At 34.0% G+C, this 18,679-nt stretch overlaps 1 protein-coding gene across 3 annotated transcripts in view; it reads right to left on the minus strand.

Moving 5' to 3' along the window:
- Window positions 1-18,679, minus strand: part of LOC149425715 (lachesin-like) — a 718,168-nt gene that overhangs the window by 180,647 nt on the left and 518,842 nt on the right. For all 3 annotated transcript variants that reach the window (XR_016303426.1, XM_089641366.1, XM_089641355.1), the window contains exon 4: window positions 14,871-15,078. Coding sequence is in view for 2 of the 3 variants with exons in the window: in XM_089641366.1 (XP_089497492.1) it covers window positions 14,871-15,078 (208 nt within the window). In the remaining variant the exon portion in view is untranslated. The remainder of the gene's footprint in view (window positions 1-14,870; window positions 15,079-18,679) is intronic.

An 18,679-nucleotide genomic window follows, 5' to 3' on the forward strand; every position in this document is an offset into this window, starting at 1 on the left:
GAAATTAACATTAATATCGGACACTGGGTACAAAGCAAAACGAAAGATGATTATATAAATGTAATGACTTCGCTAAACAAATCCCTTCCTGTATCGATCACATATGGTGCAACTCAAATAACACTGAAAAAAACATGTCGATATTATGGAAAATCAGCATAACTGACCACTACACCTGTATATTCGTTAACAACATAGACAAAAAAGTACCAACCCCAACAAAACTGACAAAAAAAAACAAGAAAAAAAAAATTAAATATGAAAACTTTAGAAACAAATCTTAAGATGGAAAACTGGGCATCAATAATTGAATCGGAAAATCCAAATACTTGTGCAGAGAATTTCGAAACTGTTTTCCTAAATCACATAAAACTTTCTACGCAAATACTTATTTCTAAAACAAAACCTAAACACAGATTAATAAAGACATGGATTAGTGATTTCAATCAGAAATAAAGAAAAAATACTATCACCAGTCTAAAAAATTCCCTAACGACGAAAAAATCGCTATTTTCTACAAGAAATACCGAAACAAACTTACGCTTTTAATTAGACTGACTGACTGATAAAAGTATTTTCGTGATAAAATAAAAAAATGCCATCCAAGACAGCAAAGAGTTCTGGAAAATTATCAAAACAATAACCAACAAAAGCACAAAACAAAAATATCCAAAAGAAATTACTCATCAAGGAATCAATACTGACACAGAAAAAAACCCAAAACTTTGTGGTGACATCTTTAATAATTATTTTGTTAATGTCGGCGCTAATCTTTCTAGTAATATTATCCTAGACAAAAAACTAACTCAACAACCAGAGCTAAACCCAACTTTTGAAGAAGGTTTCCACACATTTGCTTCAGTAACTGATAAAGAAGTTGAAAACGCTATAATAAGTTTACGAGGATCAGCAAGCCCTGGCTACGACAACATAACTGTAAAAACATTATAAACTGTACGTGAGATAATCAGCAAACCAATTGCTCATATAATAAATTTAAGTCTGAAGAAGGGCATATTCCCGAACAACTATAAGAAGACTTTTGTGACACCTGTTTTTAAATCTGGTGACGAAAAAAAACACTTCTAACTATCGTCCAATAGCACTCACATCAAATATAGCAAAAATCTATGAAAAAAATGTTAAAAAACAACTCAACAACTACTTAAAAGATAAGAAGATAATGAGCCCAAGCCAGTTTGGATTTAGGGACAATCTCAGCACACAGGATGCTATTGCTAAATTGACATCAACAATAATGCAAAAATTAGATAATGGAGAAAAGTGCCTTGGAATCTTCATTGATCTCCGCAAAGCATTTGATAGCATATCACACTCAAAACTCACTGAGAAACTAAAACAAATTGGATTGGGCGGAATAGTGCTATCATGGTTCCAAAGTTACCTTAAAGGGAGATTTCAATATCTCAAAATCAATAATACCCTTAGTGAACCCAAAACCTCATCTTTTGGCATACCGCAAGGAACTGTCATCGGTCCAATCCTTTTTATTATATATGTAAATCAAATGTTCACTCTTCCCATTGTTGGAGATATCATATCTTACGCAGACGACACTGTAGTTATCACAAAAGGAAAATCATGGGAGGAAACAATGAGGATAGGCAATATCAATATAAACATACTCAAAACATGGTTCGACCTAAATTGTCTCTCACTTAATACCGAGAAAACATATTTCATCCCATTCTCTTTGAAGGAAAAAAATTTTGAAAACATTATTACCATTAAAATCCATTCATCACAATGTGAAAATAAAAAAGAATGCAGCAATTTAAATTGTTTACCAATAACATGCAAAAATAGTATAAATTATCTGGGTATCATAGTAGATAGACACTTAAAATGGAACGACCAAGTCCAAAATACGGCAACCAGAGTAAGAAAACTTATTTACTTTTTCATTAGATTGAGAAACATCCTATCATATAATATGATTAAAACTATTTATTTCTCTCTTGCCCAATCTATTCTCCAATATGGTATAATTGGGTGGGGGGGACTTTCAAAACTATCCTCTTACCCATAGAAAAGGCACAGAGGTTGATTCTAAAAGTCATCTTACGTAAACCATCTATATTTCCAACAACACAGTTATTTTACTCTTTTAGGTTTCTCAGTCTAAATAATATATTCAAAAAGAACTCATTGTTACAAACTCATAAAGATCATTTCAATGCTACAATAACATTTCCAAAAATAAGTAAGCGATCAAGATCACGTGGCAATTTTGAAATCCCTAAATTTAAAATGAGCGCTTCTCAACACCATTATATTTATCAAGGTATAAAATTTTTGATGCACTCCCAGATAAAATCAAATCTGAAAAAAATTATAAAGCCTTTAAATTACAAATAAAACAATTTCTTGATCAACCAAATAATAATTTTAAGTTTTAATTTGATTTTTACATATCTACTGATTACAGGTACATATTAGTAGTGTGGCGTCGAGAATAATCCATTGAATAATTAATAATAAACCGCTCGACCTACTTAGTATCTACTCCCGAATTATGTACCTGCAGTCCAAACCGTAACGTAAACAAAGTAACCTACGTACTACAAGACCTACTTGTCTACCAGGTGACAATACGTCACGGGCCGTCTTACACATACGAGAACTCGCCAGAAGGAACGAGTCTGCCGCCTATGCATAATTGCCACGCTATCGAAGGTTCCTGAAACATACAGTCTGTGCGAGTGCCTAGAATTTAGTTGCCATCCATCTACCTACTGCTACCGTCGGCCGTGTAGTATAAATATGCCCGACGCAGCGAGTCAGTCAGTCATTCATCAACCTGCCGCCAACGATGTACTAATCTCACGAGTGACGGTGCGCCCCCGCGCCCCCCGCGAAGGACAAAATATACCCGGCTTCGCCCGTACCACCATGGACTCTATTGGGACATCATCTTAGCGCCTTGTCCAGATCGCCGTTCCTGGCAAGCGCTGCTCGGATTACAAGCGCCCTGGTTCCAGTGTCTCTGACCAGCGCTTCTTCCACGCTACCATGACCACCACGAGGACACGCAGCATCCTCACTGGTCACGCCGTTCCCGTTCAACCGCCTACAAGGTCCGCCGCACCTTCGGCCGTCTCGTCAGCACTGGAGTGCCTGAAGACCTACGTTCTTCGCCAGTGCCTGACCTTCATCGAGTCCCGGTCACCAGCGCCCGGCGTCGACTCACTGACCCGCGCTCGACCACCACATCATCACAGCAACCGGAGTATTCAACATTTGTCCTACATCATCTCCTCGTCACGGCAACTGACTCACCAATAAACACATGTGACCTTCACCAACTTTCTTTAATTTCGTGCCTTCACCTATGATCCCCAAAGTAGTAATTGATCAAATTCAAATTTTAATGGTACATACTCAGTATATAATTAACTATTTCATAAAATTAATTAACAAAAAAAATATATTTTTCTTCTTTTACCATATCCTCTTAAAATATTATATCAGCATTCGAGCCACCAACAGATTATTGTCGCTATTTATTATGTACCTCCGCTTGCAATACTATCAGCTCTGTTTACTCCAAATGAATAAAATAACTCCATGTACTTATACCACCTACTACCTACTTATTAATCGAAATGTAATAATATTATTTTTATTCTTAAATTAATGTTCAATGTAAATAAATATATTCTTATATTTATTTACATTTACTATGTATCTAATTCAGTAACATCTATTGTAGTAAATTTTCATTATCTCAATTATAGTATACTTTTGTTATCATGCTTTATAAATTTTGTTTATTTCTTACTTTGTAAATAAAAACTTTCTTTCCTTTCTTTGCCCAATATAATACATTGTAATGGCACTACTCCCCAAATCAAACACGAGAAACGTTATTCTCTATTGAATTGGGTAGTTACGTTAAAAAGAAAACATTTTTATTGTAATTGTTTATTTTTTAGTTTAACATATTTATGTTTTTATATAAAAGAAATATATTTTTAAATAAAAAATAAGTGAAATCGATATGCCATGGTATCTATCATATATTTTTATTTATGATAGATACCATACATTCAATAATAATATTGCCTACTTTAGCCCTCTGTATCAAATAAGGTGGAGGGTACTAAAATAGATATATTTTTCGACAATTGGTATAATTTCAAGAAAATATTTGACAATGGTTGGGCTAATTATTTTATACGGAATAACTTGTGTCTCACGGAGCAACTATGCGTATATTGTGTGTCTTGCTTATCTTTGTGTTCTTTATCGTTTGAGAGTTTTTTTTTAATTTAAAATATTGATATTATAATGTGTGTTTAATTAGGTATTTGTAATTTTATGTAGTAAATATAAACTGAGTTTTTTATAGTGTGAACGAACTGTATTGGGAACAAAGATGAGTTACCATCTTCATTTGGGGTATCGACTTAGATCATGAATTTTCAATATTTGTCTTATAATTTGTTGGTTTGGTTTGTTCTACGACGTTACAAAAAGTCTGTTCATGGTTTAATTTTCATAGAAAGTCAATTTTAGTGGACGAGCATGGGCACGAGATGAGCTGGTTCTTGGAGCGTGTGGATGAGTTTGAGTGTTTAGATTGTATGTTTACGTGAGTTGAAAAGGTTAAAAAGGATATTGAATTCGCGGTTATTGCAGGAAACTCCATTAATAGATAACTTAGGACTGTTGGCGTAAAAAGATTTGTCAAAAGAACACAATGGAGTACTGATTATGAACCTGATGTATCTATGAGAGTAATGCGCATGCAGACCGAATTATCTTGCATAGCTTATTTAAACGCAATGAATATTATTAATAAAAGATGCTTAGATGGCTGGCAAATGCACGGCCAATTAATCCTACATAGCTGATTTAAGCGCAACTAATATTATTAAGAAAGGATGCTTTGATTTTTTGCGCACGCAAAGCCAATTAATCTTGCATAACTGATTTAAGTTCAATGGAAATTATTAATAAAGGATGCTTAGATGGCTGACAATTAATTGCTCAGCCAATTAATCTTGCAAAGCTGATTTAAGCGCAACGGATATTATTAAGAATGGATGATTAGATGGTTTGCGCTTGCAGAGCCTATTAATTTAGCATAGCTGATACAAGCGCAATTGGTATTATTAAAAAGGATGCTTCGGTGGTTTGCGCGTGCAGAGCCAATTAATCATGCATAGCTGATTTAAGCGCAATGGATATTTATCAAACAGACCCTTTCCTACTATCCATTTAAACCGCAATCGTCTTCGTTCAACAGAATGATAACAATCAAAAAGAATTTATGGTAGAGAATGAAGTTATTTTGTTCATCTTAATAATTTTATTTCCAATTCACAATCTAAAAACATTACTCCAAACCATTCATAACCTCGAGCAAGGCCGGGTAAAAGACAGTTCGTTTCTTACATTTTACAATAGCACTAAAGACCAATATTATAAATTATCCAATAATTTATTTCGTCATACTTTTAAAAGTAATTTCTTAAATAAGAACACAAATAGTTTGGAATTGTTGCAACAAGGTAAAGAATTTCCACATTCACTAAATTCCTTGAAGCTGTGGGTTATTCTCTATTAACCATTCATAGCCAATAGCTTTCCATGGATTCCCCGGTTGGTAGAGGGATGAGCTAACACCCTGTTAAAAATCGCAAACGATTTCAGGCAAATTGGTTTTGCACTTGGGTTCGAGCCACAAAGGCGAGCAGTCAAGCTGAAAATGTAAACCTACAGTGATTTGGATCCGCAGTGAATTAATGTTAATTATTATGAACAATTTTTTACCTACGTGAACGATTTAGTGGAATTTGGATGTATTTAAAATAAGAAGAGGAGCGTCTGCAATGTGGACAAATGGAGAAACCGATAGAAATCGATTTATTGAGAAACAATAATTTATTTACTTCATTTATGACGGCATGGTGAAGATTTTACTAAAGATAGCCAACCTTTAATAGGGAAATCGAATCAGAAGAAGTAGAAGATATTATTTTATGGTACGTATCTTACCTTCCATAGATGAAGGGAAGTAAAAGGAGTATAAGACATTGTGGTACGCCCGCAACTGTTGCAATGCAAATGTCATGGCGATTTAAGTCTCTCAAAAAATGTTTTAAAAAAATGGTGCTTAAATAAAATATAAATATAATTGGCTTTTTGACGATAATAGTTTTGTACTGGAGATGGTAAAATAAAGGCTCATAATAAAACTAATCAACATAATTTAATATAATATGTTTTAGTTTTATTGCAGTTATTCAAATACACCTTCATTATTCACCCCTTGGTGTTATGTGTATGTTGGCTGGGCTAGAGTTATCAAGAGGAGATTCCTCCTCTCTGCCGACTCTGAGGGAGTTTGCCGTCTCCTGCGCGCGGATATTAGACGAATCCCTATGTCCCCAGATCGAGCGCTTCAAACAAGCATCCAATGAAACGTGAAATTGCCAAATTAAGACTTTTCTCTCTTTGTAACATCTTTAAATAGTATAGAATAAAGTCTCTTTTCGTGTCTGTCTGTTTGTGCGCGTATTTCTCCTAAACTACGAAACAGATTTATTTAGGGTTTTCACATCGTTAAGAGAATTTCTTCCGAAAGGTTTAAATATATAATACATGCATATTATTTTTATAAACAGTATAAAAAAGTCGACGTTTTGTTATCAACTCAAAATTTTTTTTTTCCAGCGCTTACATTGCTAACGCTGGCTAATCCTTAAAAGATACAACAAATAATGTACTACGGATTTTTTTTAAAGCCTATAGATATATCTACGGTGGTATATTATACAAAACCCTTCACGACATATAATTTAAATCAATATCTTAGAAGATATTGCAATTTGAAAAATCACTTGGAACAAAACTAATTGCCGCACGCACAAAAGTTGCCGCGGTGAATACTTATCTTTATCGCCATAAAAAGTATATCGGAGCTCTCTGTGTTGGGTTGTTTAATGAGAAAATAATTTAGTTTTCAAAGATAAAACACAAGTTATTCTTATTTTAGAATTGTCATTTTGTGAATATTGTGAATATTAGTTATTTCGTTATTTGTCGTTTATTATCCTGATAACAGTTTTGTATTTAAATTTTGTCTCAAAAACGTTGTAGTTTGAATATAGGTCATAGAGATGCAAAAAAGAATACGCTTGGTACGTCTTAGTGATGAAAACGAAGAAGGAAAGGATATCCAGCTGTCAAATAGCAGCGAAAGCACTTCTTAACGAAGAGATAGATAATCGTCTGATGAACCTGAGGCTCGCCTTAGTTTTGATCGAGATAGGCACAGATCTTAGAGAGCCAGAAAATTACGACTCTTCAATTGAACACAAGAATGATCCTGTAGTTTCAATAGTTACAATGTATGTTGTTTGTGATCATTGTTCTGCTCTGAAATGGAAGAATAAATCTTAACGTATGTGTTGCTTACAAAGAAAAGTATAATTATTTTTTCCTCCATCCGAACTAATACAATCTTTCTACAATCTGATGGGTGATCATCCTACGTCTAAACAATTCATGCGCAATATACGCCGATACAACAACGCGTTTAAAATGACACTTTTAAGAGTACCAAAGATAATTTAATATTATATAGGTATATGTGTGGTGGTACACCACAACGCCAATCTCCAAATTACCACGCCGTCATAGAAACATTTTAGAAAGTTCATCCGTTGTCTAGGTTTGTTTTGCAATATCTGCCATAGCAACAAAAATGTTCGAGAAGGTTCGTCACCTTATAAAAGCGACAGTAGAAAGGAACTTGACAGTCAGTCACAAATTAGAAGTTTTTTGTTTTTGTTTTTGTAATTATTTTTTATTTTTAATAATATGTTTACAAGGTACATAATTCATTTTACATCTTGGGTCTTTTTACTACTCTTCTATTGAAAGCATTTGCTTGTGTATGGAAGGGGAGTGTACATAAATGTTGTTGTTAGTTAGTACTTAAATAATTCATTGTACATAAATGTATGTTTGCTGTAGTATTTTTTTGATAGTAGTGAAGGATAATATATTAATATAATAAATTTTAAAAAAGAAAGGAAGTTATGGAAAACTAAGGATATTTGTGAGATTAATTAAGTGACAGTAGTTTTTTTTTTTTTTTTTTCAGAATATCTTTAAAGTGTCTCTTGACAGAGAGCAGTATTCGGGTTTTATCATTAATGCTTCTGATTTCTTCTGGTAGACGATTGAAAAAAGTTCTTCCCTGGTAAGTATAATGATGTTGTGCAAAAGACGTATTTAGTTTTGGGCATAGAAAAACATGTCTAAGTCGCGTTCTGTTTTCATTTCAAAATTGATATTTATCTTTTTCTTTTATAATTTGGATTAATGAGTTTTTAATATATAGGTCTTTAAATGTAGGTACTTGAAATTCTTCAAACAGGCGTTCTGTAGGGTAGTCAAAGGATTTTTTATAATATAATTTTAATAATTGTTCTTTGTATAATTTTCCCGAGTCATAAATCAGACATCCACTGTTACACAGACTACCACACCTACGCCCTTCTCTGCAAGGATTTTCATGGACTCTTCAGGGTCACAGCAGCGCCCTGGGCCCGAACATCATTCCTGGCCAGCGCTGACCTAGCACCTAGACTGCGCCTCGGCCCAGCGCCATCGTTGCCGGCCTGCATCTCCCGCTCATCTGCCGACCAGGTCCATCGCACCCTCGGCCACCCTGTTCACACTGGAGTACCCGGAAGACTCCACGTCTTCACCAGTGCTGCTAGGCCCTGCGGGCGGCACTTGGTTGGGCTTCGCCCAGTTTAAGTGATACTAACAACAGCTACATTTAATAGGTAAATATAAGGTCATTCACAGATAGAGGGTGAGCATATATTGTTAAAACACGGAACAGGAAGGAGTTTAGGCATAATAAGAATGTTGTTCGGGTAAAACTTTACCTTTCCCAAATAATTGCCTAAATGAGTAAAGGTACTCGTAAATTAATATAGGTAAATATTCGGAATCGCTGGATACGGAAAAAACAAAATGTTTTTAAATAATAACTTCTGATTTTCTGAATTACTATAAAAGCAATCAAAAAGCATTTGGGAAATTTTTAGTTTTGGTTTTTTAATTTTTAATTACGTAAAATGAAAATTCGCTTTCGTTGTATGGGATGACAGCCGGAATAATTTCTGTTGATAACATTTTCTTTGGTCGGTATTCCTGAAATGAGCGGCCAGAGACAATTGAACAACGTAAATTAAAAAAAATATAATGTAATACAATATTCTGGCAAAATAGTGCCTACTTAAAAAGCATAAATTATTTATTTGGCTATTATTATTATTATATTTAACCTAACCTATAATAACCTAACCTATAAAAACCTAACCTATAATAACCCAACCTAACCTAACCTATAATAATCTTACCTAACCTATATCCTAACCTAACCTATAATAATCCAACCAAACCTAACCTTACCTATATCCTATCCTAACCTATAATAATCTAACCTGACCTAACCTAACCTCACCTATAATAATCCAACCTAACCTAACCTAACCTATAATAATCCAATTTAACCTAACCCAACCTAACCTAACCGAACCAATCCTAACCTAACCTAACCTATAATAATCCAACCTTATATATATCATAACCTAAAATATAATAACCCAACCTAACCTATAATAACCCTAACTAACCTTACCTAACCTAACATAACCTGTCTTATCCTAACCTAACCTAACCTATAATAATCCAACTTAATCTAACCTAACCTATATACTAACTTAACCTATACTAATCCAACCTACCCTAACCTTACTTAGCACAGCCCAACCTAACCTATCTTAACCTATAATAATCCAACCTAACCTATAATAACCTTTTTTAAATATTTCGTTATTTTTTAAAACAAACCTAAAAACCTTTATTTTATTTTTCGAGCTCGGCTAAAATAGTACCTACAAAGTATTTGCATAGAGTAAATGGTAAAAATTAAAGCCACTCATATCAGGAATGCCAAAAAAAGAAAATTTCATCAATAGAAATTATTCCGGCTGTCATCACAAACAACAAAAGCGAAGTTTCATTTTAACTAATTAAAAATTAAAATGCTAAATTAAAAATTTCTCAAATGCATTCAGATTCCTTTTATATTAATTAGGGTAATCAGAAGGTTTTATTTAAAAATATTTCGTATTATCCTTGTCCAGCGATTCTGAATAATTACCTTAATATATATTATATAAATATATATACCTGGCAAAATGATTGTTTTATTTACACATAAGTACATGTCAGATTAAAGATTTGTTTGCTAATTTTACAATCAACGAAGCGTTTCTATCTTCCGATTGTGTTTCATGTTATTTTATTGGGTTGGCAGTGCCTATACTTCCGCGTATTATGCGTTAACTTTGTATCGGTGTTCTGTCAAAATAGTGCGAAATTATTATTTACGTAAATAATATTAAATATCAATATTTTTCAAAATCGTACACAAGAGTTGTTGTTTATTGTCATTAAGTTGAATCAAATGTTTGTTTTATTTGTAAATGCGTATTAAAACGGTAGTTTTACGTAAATAATCACCATTGTTTGAATAAATAAAATTGTACGTATTTGTATATCGCTCTTATACGCTCTGTCGGCCAATAAGGAAACTACTCCAGCGGCCGGTAAAGAAGGGATTGACATTTTGAAGGAACCTTAGAATGTTTGATTCTTGACAGACGTCAAATATATAAAACGTAATTGTGGATAATTTTTACTGTAATGTAATTAATCTAATGGATTTTAACTTTCTAAAACATATTTTCTTTGATATTATCCAAAAATTATATGAGCAGAAACGATGCTTTTGAAGAAATGAGGCGATCCTAATTAAGTATGAAATCGGGTCTTAATTTTCAAGTTAGCGGATTACGACCAATCAGAGGGCCTAGACCATCCAGACGCTGGCGTAATAATATTATAGATGCTGAATGTTTAAACCTATCAATTAATATTGCTATTGAACATTTTATGTTATTGTAAATGAAATCATTCACTTAAACGTCCCAACAAAGGAAGTTCATATTAACAACTGTTATCCTTATTGGTTCAGTCCAGATCTGATAAAACTGACTGAAGGAAAATTTCAAGTCTCAAAATGTGGAAAAAGTGATCCAATCTTCGGACTACTATGAATTCTTTGCTTCTTCCTTCGAGTCCTTCGATCAAGGCAAAAAAAAATTTCTATGGAATGTTTTAAAAATTTTGTAACAAACGCGGAACTTAATGTATCCGTATATCCAAAATGTTATCCATATATTTTGTTAAAGAAAAAAGAAAAAATTCTGGTTTACCACATTTCTCGAAACTGGGTGATGTAACTGCTGTAAATCCTTTCGCAATATGCAACCTGTTCTCGCAGCATTTCCTCTCCACCTTTAATCGCAACACTATTTCCGATATAATCAAGATAAAATCTTTTAGGGATCAGTTTCCACAGAAAAAACACCAAATATAATTGTTACTATTTCTAGCTCATTGGGTGCAGGTAGCGATAAAATTCCGGCACACTTCATCAAAATGTGTAGCGAAGTGTAGAATACCGATATTTGAAATAATGAAAACCGTCATCACACTCCAAGCCAAGGTGGTGGGTTGTCAATTTGGACATTTAGAAATGTAGCAGGGTCCCCAACGGTCTTTGATTTGGATGATTAAAACTCAGAGGAAACTAGTACGCTACGCTTTTTAATTAGCAAATGTATCTGGTTGAATGGAAAACCATCACCGAAATAAAGTGCATCAGAACGGCGCGTGCAGTAAAAATCTGAACCGTTAAGTTGTATAAAATTGTCAACGTCGGTAACAAAATTCCATTTAGTTACAAAAAAACCCCTCCAATTATGTTTTTTTTTATTGATAATTTACAAATTTTTAATATTAACCCATGGCATTGCAGGATTTGTGAAGCTGAAAGTGTTGTAAAATATTTGCTTTAGACTCAGAAAATATGTATTTTGTTATGTATGCCAGAAATTTATTTTTCAAATGAGCACCGTAAGTAAACATGAAAAATCACGAAATGTGATTGAATTGATCTGTCAAAAGTTTAAACAAAAGATATGAACACATCAATTAATAAAAAAAAAATTGAAAACTTCATTACAGGTACGTAGGTACCTACTTTATCGCTCGTCTGAAATGATACAATCAGTGCCAATTTTGAAAATATGAAGCATTTATTAAACCAGAGTTACAGAGACACAACCAATATTAGAATTTTTAATTTAGGTACATATTATGATGCATGTGAGCTTTTCTATGAAACAAACAGATTTTCAACTGTATAATAGGTACTCTTAAAAATAAATGTAAATTACATTTCGCCCAACTGGGATACAAATTACTTGGCTCTGGTCCATAGTTCCATCGATACGTCACATACAAGTCATATTGACTTAAAAAAAAACATATGGAAAAATAACATCATTTGCGGTAAGTACAATTTATGAACTCCACTGCGCACCAAATGCAATCTAATTCAATGGTATCCCTTCATTCATTTAGCTGGGGAATGAATCATTACATCAGACCGTCATCTGATTGAAAACGTTCCTACAATTACGTATGCGATGGACTCGCCCGATTCCGTAGAACGTTTAATTTTTTCAGCCATTTTGGTGAACGCTCAATTTTTTCCAAACATTTTGTGGAACGATAAGCTAGGCTGCTCTACATTCGAACATGTTTTGTGGAACATGTAGATTTAATGTTGTATACCAAAATTCACGAAAAAGTTTTTTGTTCTGTATTATTTGAATTAAACCATTCTGACCAGAATGAATTATTATTGGCATTATAAAAGGAATGTTTAAATATTTTATTATAATTAATTACCTACTTATTTCTTAACTATGTGAACTTTTTCGAGGGTTTTCCTGGAAATTATACATTTTTATAAAAATATCACAAAGAAAAAGTAATCATTTTTCAGTAGTAATTTTTAATAGGGTCGCAAAAAATTATATGCATGTATTTATGACCATTTATTATGTATTATGGTATTGAAGGAAAAAAATACTATTTTCATTTTAAAATTGATAGGTTCTTTTTTCGTGTTAAGTCTTAATCTGTCCAGAGCCAGTGCGACTATGGCACTCTCAATTGGGATATGTTGCGAGACTGAAGGGCGTGGGGAGAGGAAGGTGATAGTGAATAGGTTGGTTGGGTATTAACTTCTGTCACTGATCACGACTATTGCCGTTGCAACACACCGTTTTGATATGAATATTGGTTTTTCACCGGGGAGATACTCACCATTATTTAAATCAAATGATGGCGACCGTTCAAACGTTGAAAAAATGACGTTGTCAAAAATGTAAATGAGTTCATAGAAGTAATAGTATGTGTTTCATAACAATGATCAGAATTTTTATTAAGAAATAAGTCTTTGTAATTTGAATTAGCAAATGAACAAGATTAGTTATTCCACACCATCGTACATCGTGTATTGTGCATGGCATTACATTTAACATGTTAGGTTAGTATTAATAATAAATTATTTAATTATTGAAGACAATATTAGCGATTTCTAAACGAAAATCTAAAACAAAAAAATCAGAAAAGGATACGGTCACATCTAGGACTCGAACCCAGGACCCTTGTCTTTCCGGGACACCGCTCTACCAACTGAGCTAATGGGACCCTATCCCCCTCGGTCACTTTTAACTGTTATCATACTTCGAATAAGAACTACCAACATCGTCTTCATTTTTTCACCGCACATTTTTATTTGTCCTGGAAAGACAAGGGTCCTGGGTTCGAGTCCTAGATGTGACCGTATCCTTTTCTGATTTTTCTGTTTCAGATTTTCGTTTAGAAATCGCTAATATTGTCTTCAATAATTAAATATTACAATTTGAGGTTTTACTCAATAAAGTTATTCCGAAAAATAAATATTCATTCTAGACTTGCAGAAAAGTCAATAGATGTCGCACATTAAAAATAAAAATAATAAGATAGGTTTATCTAAAAAGACGCTGTCTAGATTGCATTTAGTTCAGGTTGAATCTTGCGATCATACATAAAGATAGTTGCCAGTAAAAATGTGCGGTTAAAAAATGAAGACAATGTTGGTAGTTCTTATTCGAAGTATGATACAGTTAAAAGTGACCGAGGGGGATAGTGTTCCATTAACTCAGTTGGTAGAGCGGTGTCCCGGAAAGACAAGGGTCCTTGGTTCGAGTCCTAGATGTGACCGTATCCTTTTCTGATTTTTCTGTTTCAGATTTTCGTTTAGAAATCGCTAATATTGTCTTCAATAATTAAATATTACAATTTGAGGTTTTACTCAATAAAGTTATTCCGAAAAATAAATAAATTATTTATTATCTTTCTCTCTTTTACAGATACAGATTGTGATATCCTCACTGGGATCTCTGGTGCTGATGATTTAATTTACATATTATATTTTAATTACGTGAATAATATGAAGTTACCGAAAGAATATTAGATAATACATTAAAACGTAGGGCTTTGTGGTGCGGTTCAGTGGCTTCTGTTTCAGTCTGTATTTGGTGTCAGTTTGTTTTCTATATCCAATTTCCCAATGTTTTGTATCCAACTTTTTATTTGAGTTTTAAATATTATAAGTAAATTGTGGTTTTGAATAATAATGCGATTTTATTGAAGAGTTTTTTTTACATTTTTACAAGTAGTGTGTCGTAGATGGTTGTTGCATATGTTTTTGACCGTGAGAAATAGTGTTTCTAATCTGGTTATGTTCATGTAAGGCAAGCTTAATAAAACTAGGTTAGGTTAGGTTAGGTGAAACAAGCAAGTTAAACAGCCCACAACAGGTAATGCATTTAATGGATGTTGGGATGTATTACCGTGGACATCAATGCATCCAAACTGCTTCTTCATGGTGCTGGTGTTGATCTGGCACATGTAGCAGCCGCGGTCACTCTCGCGCAGCTGGCGAATGCGCAGTTGCCATGTTCGCAGGTTGTCGTGTGACACGGAGATGCGCGAGTTGTGCGTCACCACCCGGTTGTGGAGTGTCAAGATGGTCTGATCTTCCGCCTTTAGCCAGCCGACCTGGAATGCAACAACAACCATATTAATAAACAATTTGCTTTTCTTCTGCTGGTGCCCTCTCAACATAAAATTTTCACTACAATTGCATTTGTATCCATTTTTCTAACAGTAAACTTGGCTTCCGAAAAAATTTGTTTCTAATTTTCTCTTATTTAATAAGTCAAAACCAACAAATACATTTTTGTTTATTTTAAATACAAATTAATTCTCGGGCGGATTTGCAGAGAGACATAATAAAATTCCTTTAATATTGTGATAGTAATAATACCTCACTTCATATTTTTCAAAAGGTACACAGTTTTCACGACGATAAACGGGAATTGACGCTGGAAATGTAAAAGGTAACGCGTGAAATTTACGAGTACACCCATTTTTCTACAGCAGTACGGATTCTGTACAAAATACCTTACAAATACTTCCCCACCCACATCCCAGGTAAGCACTGTAGGCAGACCAAAGTGTTCGCGGCGATACCCGCTAATTCCCACCATAAAAATATTTTCGCAAAACATTGGCTCGCTAATTTCCGTCTTCTTTTATGTATTCATAAATCCCGTCAGCGGCGCCCTTTGCCAAAAATAAAATTATAAATCTCAGACCTGACAGCTGTTCAAACATTCAGATAAATAATATTTGAGGACTTGATTTTGAGAAAGGGGCCAAGTACCGGAACAAGAGTTTTACTTTTAATAATGAACAAGTGTAGCAAGTGCAACAGTATTGTGTATAGTCAAATATGGTACAGTCATTTAGGATTTTACAATTGTTTCAAATGGTAAATTAAAATCATTTAACGGTCTATGTCTATCGGCCTAGGAGTGATATAACTGAGCCACTAAAAGCGGACAATACAAATAAAATATCATGCAGCTGTTGACTAACCACCATAACCATCAGCAGAAACCACAACAAAGACAAAAAAAGTAGATGGAGCATTAAAAAAATGCGGAGAGCTAAAATGGCAGATTTTAGCTAAATAGGAGTACCGGGAGGGGAGAAACATTGGCCTTAGTATTGAAAAATATCCAATATGGTTCATTAACGGAGTAAGAATGACAACTTAATGACGAAACATTTTAAAGTCAAGATATCGTTTCTACATCAGTAGCAAACATATGGGATGTGTGGGATTGCACTCGCCTCCCCACATCATGAAATAAAGAATTTATTTAGTTACATTTATTTCTTTATAAAAATAATAGGTATGAGCAGGCCACGTTACAAGAACAAAAAATGATCTTTTAACAAAATGATATGGTTGCGGGGAAACGGCGCGCGTGACAGGTGGTAGACATTCGAAGGGTCACCGTTAACTACCAATATCCAAGTTCATTTTGGATGAACGTTATGCTTAGTGGCCGAATCGAAGACTGATCAAAAATGTGGCGGTGGACAAACAACATTCAATTATTTTTGACTTTCTGTCACTTTTTTTACGTTAGCATCACACGAGAGGATCCGAGGAAAATGATATCCCTCAGGACCTTATGTCATCTATATATGGGGATAATTTGTGGAGGGTTTTTTGAGGAGAGGAATTAGTGAACACAGGTCTTGAAGAGACTTATATAGTAGAAGGGAGAAAACAAAGAGGCCCACAAATCGTTCCACAGCCAAGCTGTCGCACTCAAAGACGAGGAGTAGAAGCATCCCGTTCTCATGTGACAATTGTCAACCGAGTATATAAATATGTTGGACAAGCGTGTGGTATGTTTCTCGACTAAGCACCGGTGCCGAAAGGATCAATGATCCTAGTTGGAAAATCATCCATTCGATTACCGGTAGAAAAAGGGGAGCTTACATACATGACGCCAGTGTTCTAAATATTGCAATTCGTTAGTTAAGATAGAATCCATCATAAGGAAAGCCCGTTTCTGCACAGAGTCAAAGGTTTTTTTATGTATTTTGGGGCTCCAAACCAGAAGTGGCTGCTAAATTCAACAGTGGTGCATACTTCCAATTTTTACAGGGTCAGCAGTTGTGTACTATCTTTCTGAGAGCTCACTACAGTACGCCTACATTCTGTGAGGCTAACTTGACTTACTTGGCTTCGACGCTATGTGACTTTAAAGCTATCATTATAACAAGTTCAAATGTAAGGTTTTTTGAATTTTCTCACCTATATGCCCCTTTAACTGCTAAATTTCACTTTTATGCGAATATAATATCCGAGCAGTAGATGGATTGATGAAAGGCAGCGTAATCACGGGAAAGTTTTGTAAACAGGCCACCGCGTCAAAGCCGCCCAAAGTCTCGCGTCTCGAGTCTCGCGACTAGCTCCTCGCGTCTAGCTCCTTGCGTCTCTCTTCTCGCGTCTCGCGTCTCGAGGAACTGCCGTTGGAAAGATATGCACGGACGCTGTGATTTATTCATTACATTATTTTTCCATTGTACTCATCCTTATATTTTATCTCCGTCACGTTTTCAGATTTATACGCATAAATAAGCTGTTCTGCAAAAGAAGAGAGAGGGGCGGCCTACTCGTGCATTAATCATTTGCCTTTGTATGGGGGCCGTAAATTAAATATTATGATCATTATAATAATTAGAAGTCTGGAACTCAAAGGCCCAAGAAAGATGACCCATTTTAGGTATCACAGCAAATTCTCATGAAAACGATCGCTAACGATAGGACAAGGTTTGTTGAAAGATACAAATCACAAAACTTTGAAAATGAAATCGATCGACTACCAGTGTTACAAACTAAACACAAAACCTTCTGAAAATTCAACTTCTTTGTTGTGCATTTAATTATTTTAAAAATAAAATTGTTTATTTTTGTTGTGACTATTTTCGAGATATCCATAAGTTACTTCTATAATTATTTTGATGAGATTAGAAAAAGCTTTCTTAAAAAGCTGCTACATATAAATGTTATTGATTTTCTCTTTTTATACACCTATTGGGTCTTTTACATTAAGTACATTGAAATTTTTACAATTTTGTAAATGAGGGTTATAAACAGTGGTTGGAAAAATTAATTTCTTAAATTACACTGGTTTTGCAATTGGATACAATTACATTTATAAACTGAATTATTATAAATAATACCTTTACAAAAAAAAGTTTACAGGTTCATTGCCAACTAGTTCAAATGTCTTGAGATAATGCGCACCCACCAACTGGCCTGCGCTTCAATGCTCAGTGTAAATCTAGTGTTGTTGTATGTTGGTGCAGCAGTGTTCAAGAGAATCAAAACATATGGTTCGAACGCAGCTTTTGTTTACCTACTCTAGTATCCTTCAGTACATTCATCACATTTGCTCAGTGTTCAATGTTTTCTGTGTATTTCAAATGCGCTATATAATATTATTTTATTGATTTTCTAAGAAAATAATTCTGTTTTAAAAACAAGTTAAAATGACATTTCCGATATATTGATTTAAAATAAACATGACTATTTCTAAACAATAACATTTTAATATAAAACGTGAAAAGTGTTGTTAAAAACGCTCACCACCTTTTTACTCGAATCATAAAAAAATTGAGAGAACTCGATATTTCGAAAACACTAAACTAAAAAGGGAAATTCGTGAGAAAACTGTACCTTCACTTTTTCCTCGTTTATATAATAAAAAGTAAGAAATATGTTTTCAAGTTA

This window comes from Hesperophylax consimilis, chromosome 2, assembly GCF_061612785.1.
Source record: "Hesperophylax consimilis isolate HC1 chromosome 2, BYU_Hcon_1.0, whole genome shotgun sequence".
NCBI classification, from domain to species: domain Eukaryota; kingdom Metazoa; phylum Arthropoda; class Insecta; order Trichoptera; family Limnephilidae; genus Hesperophylax; species Hesperophylax consimilis.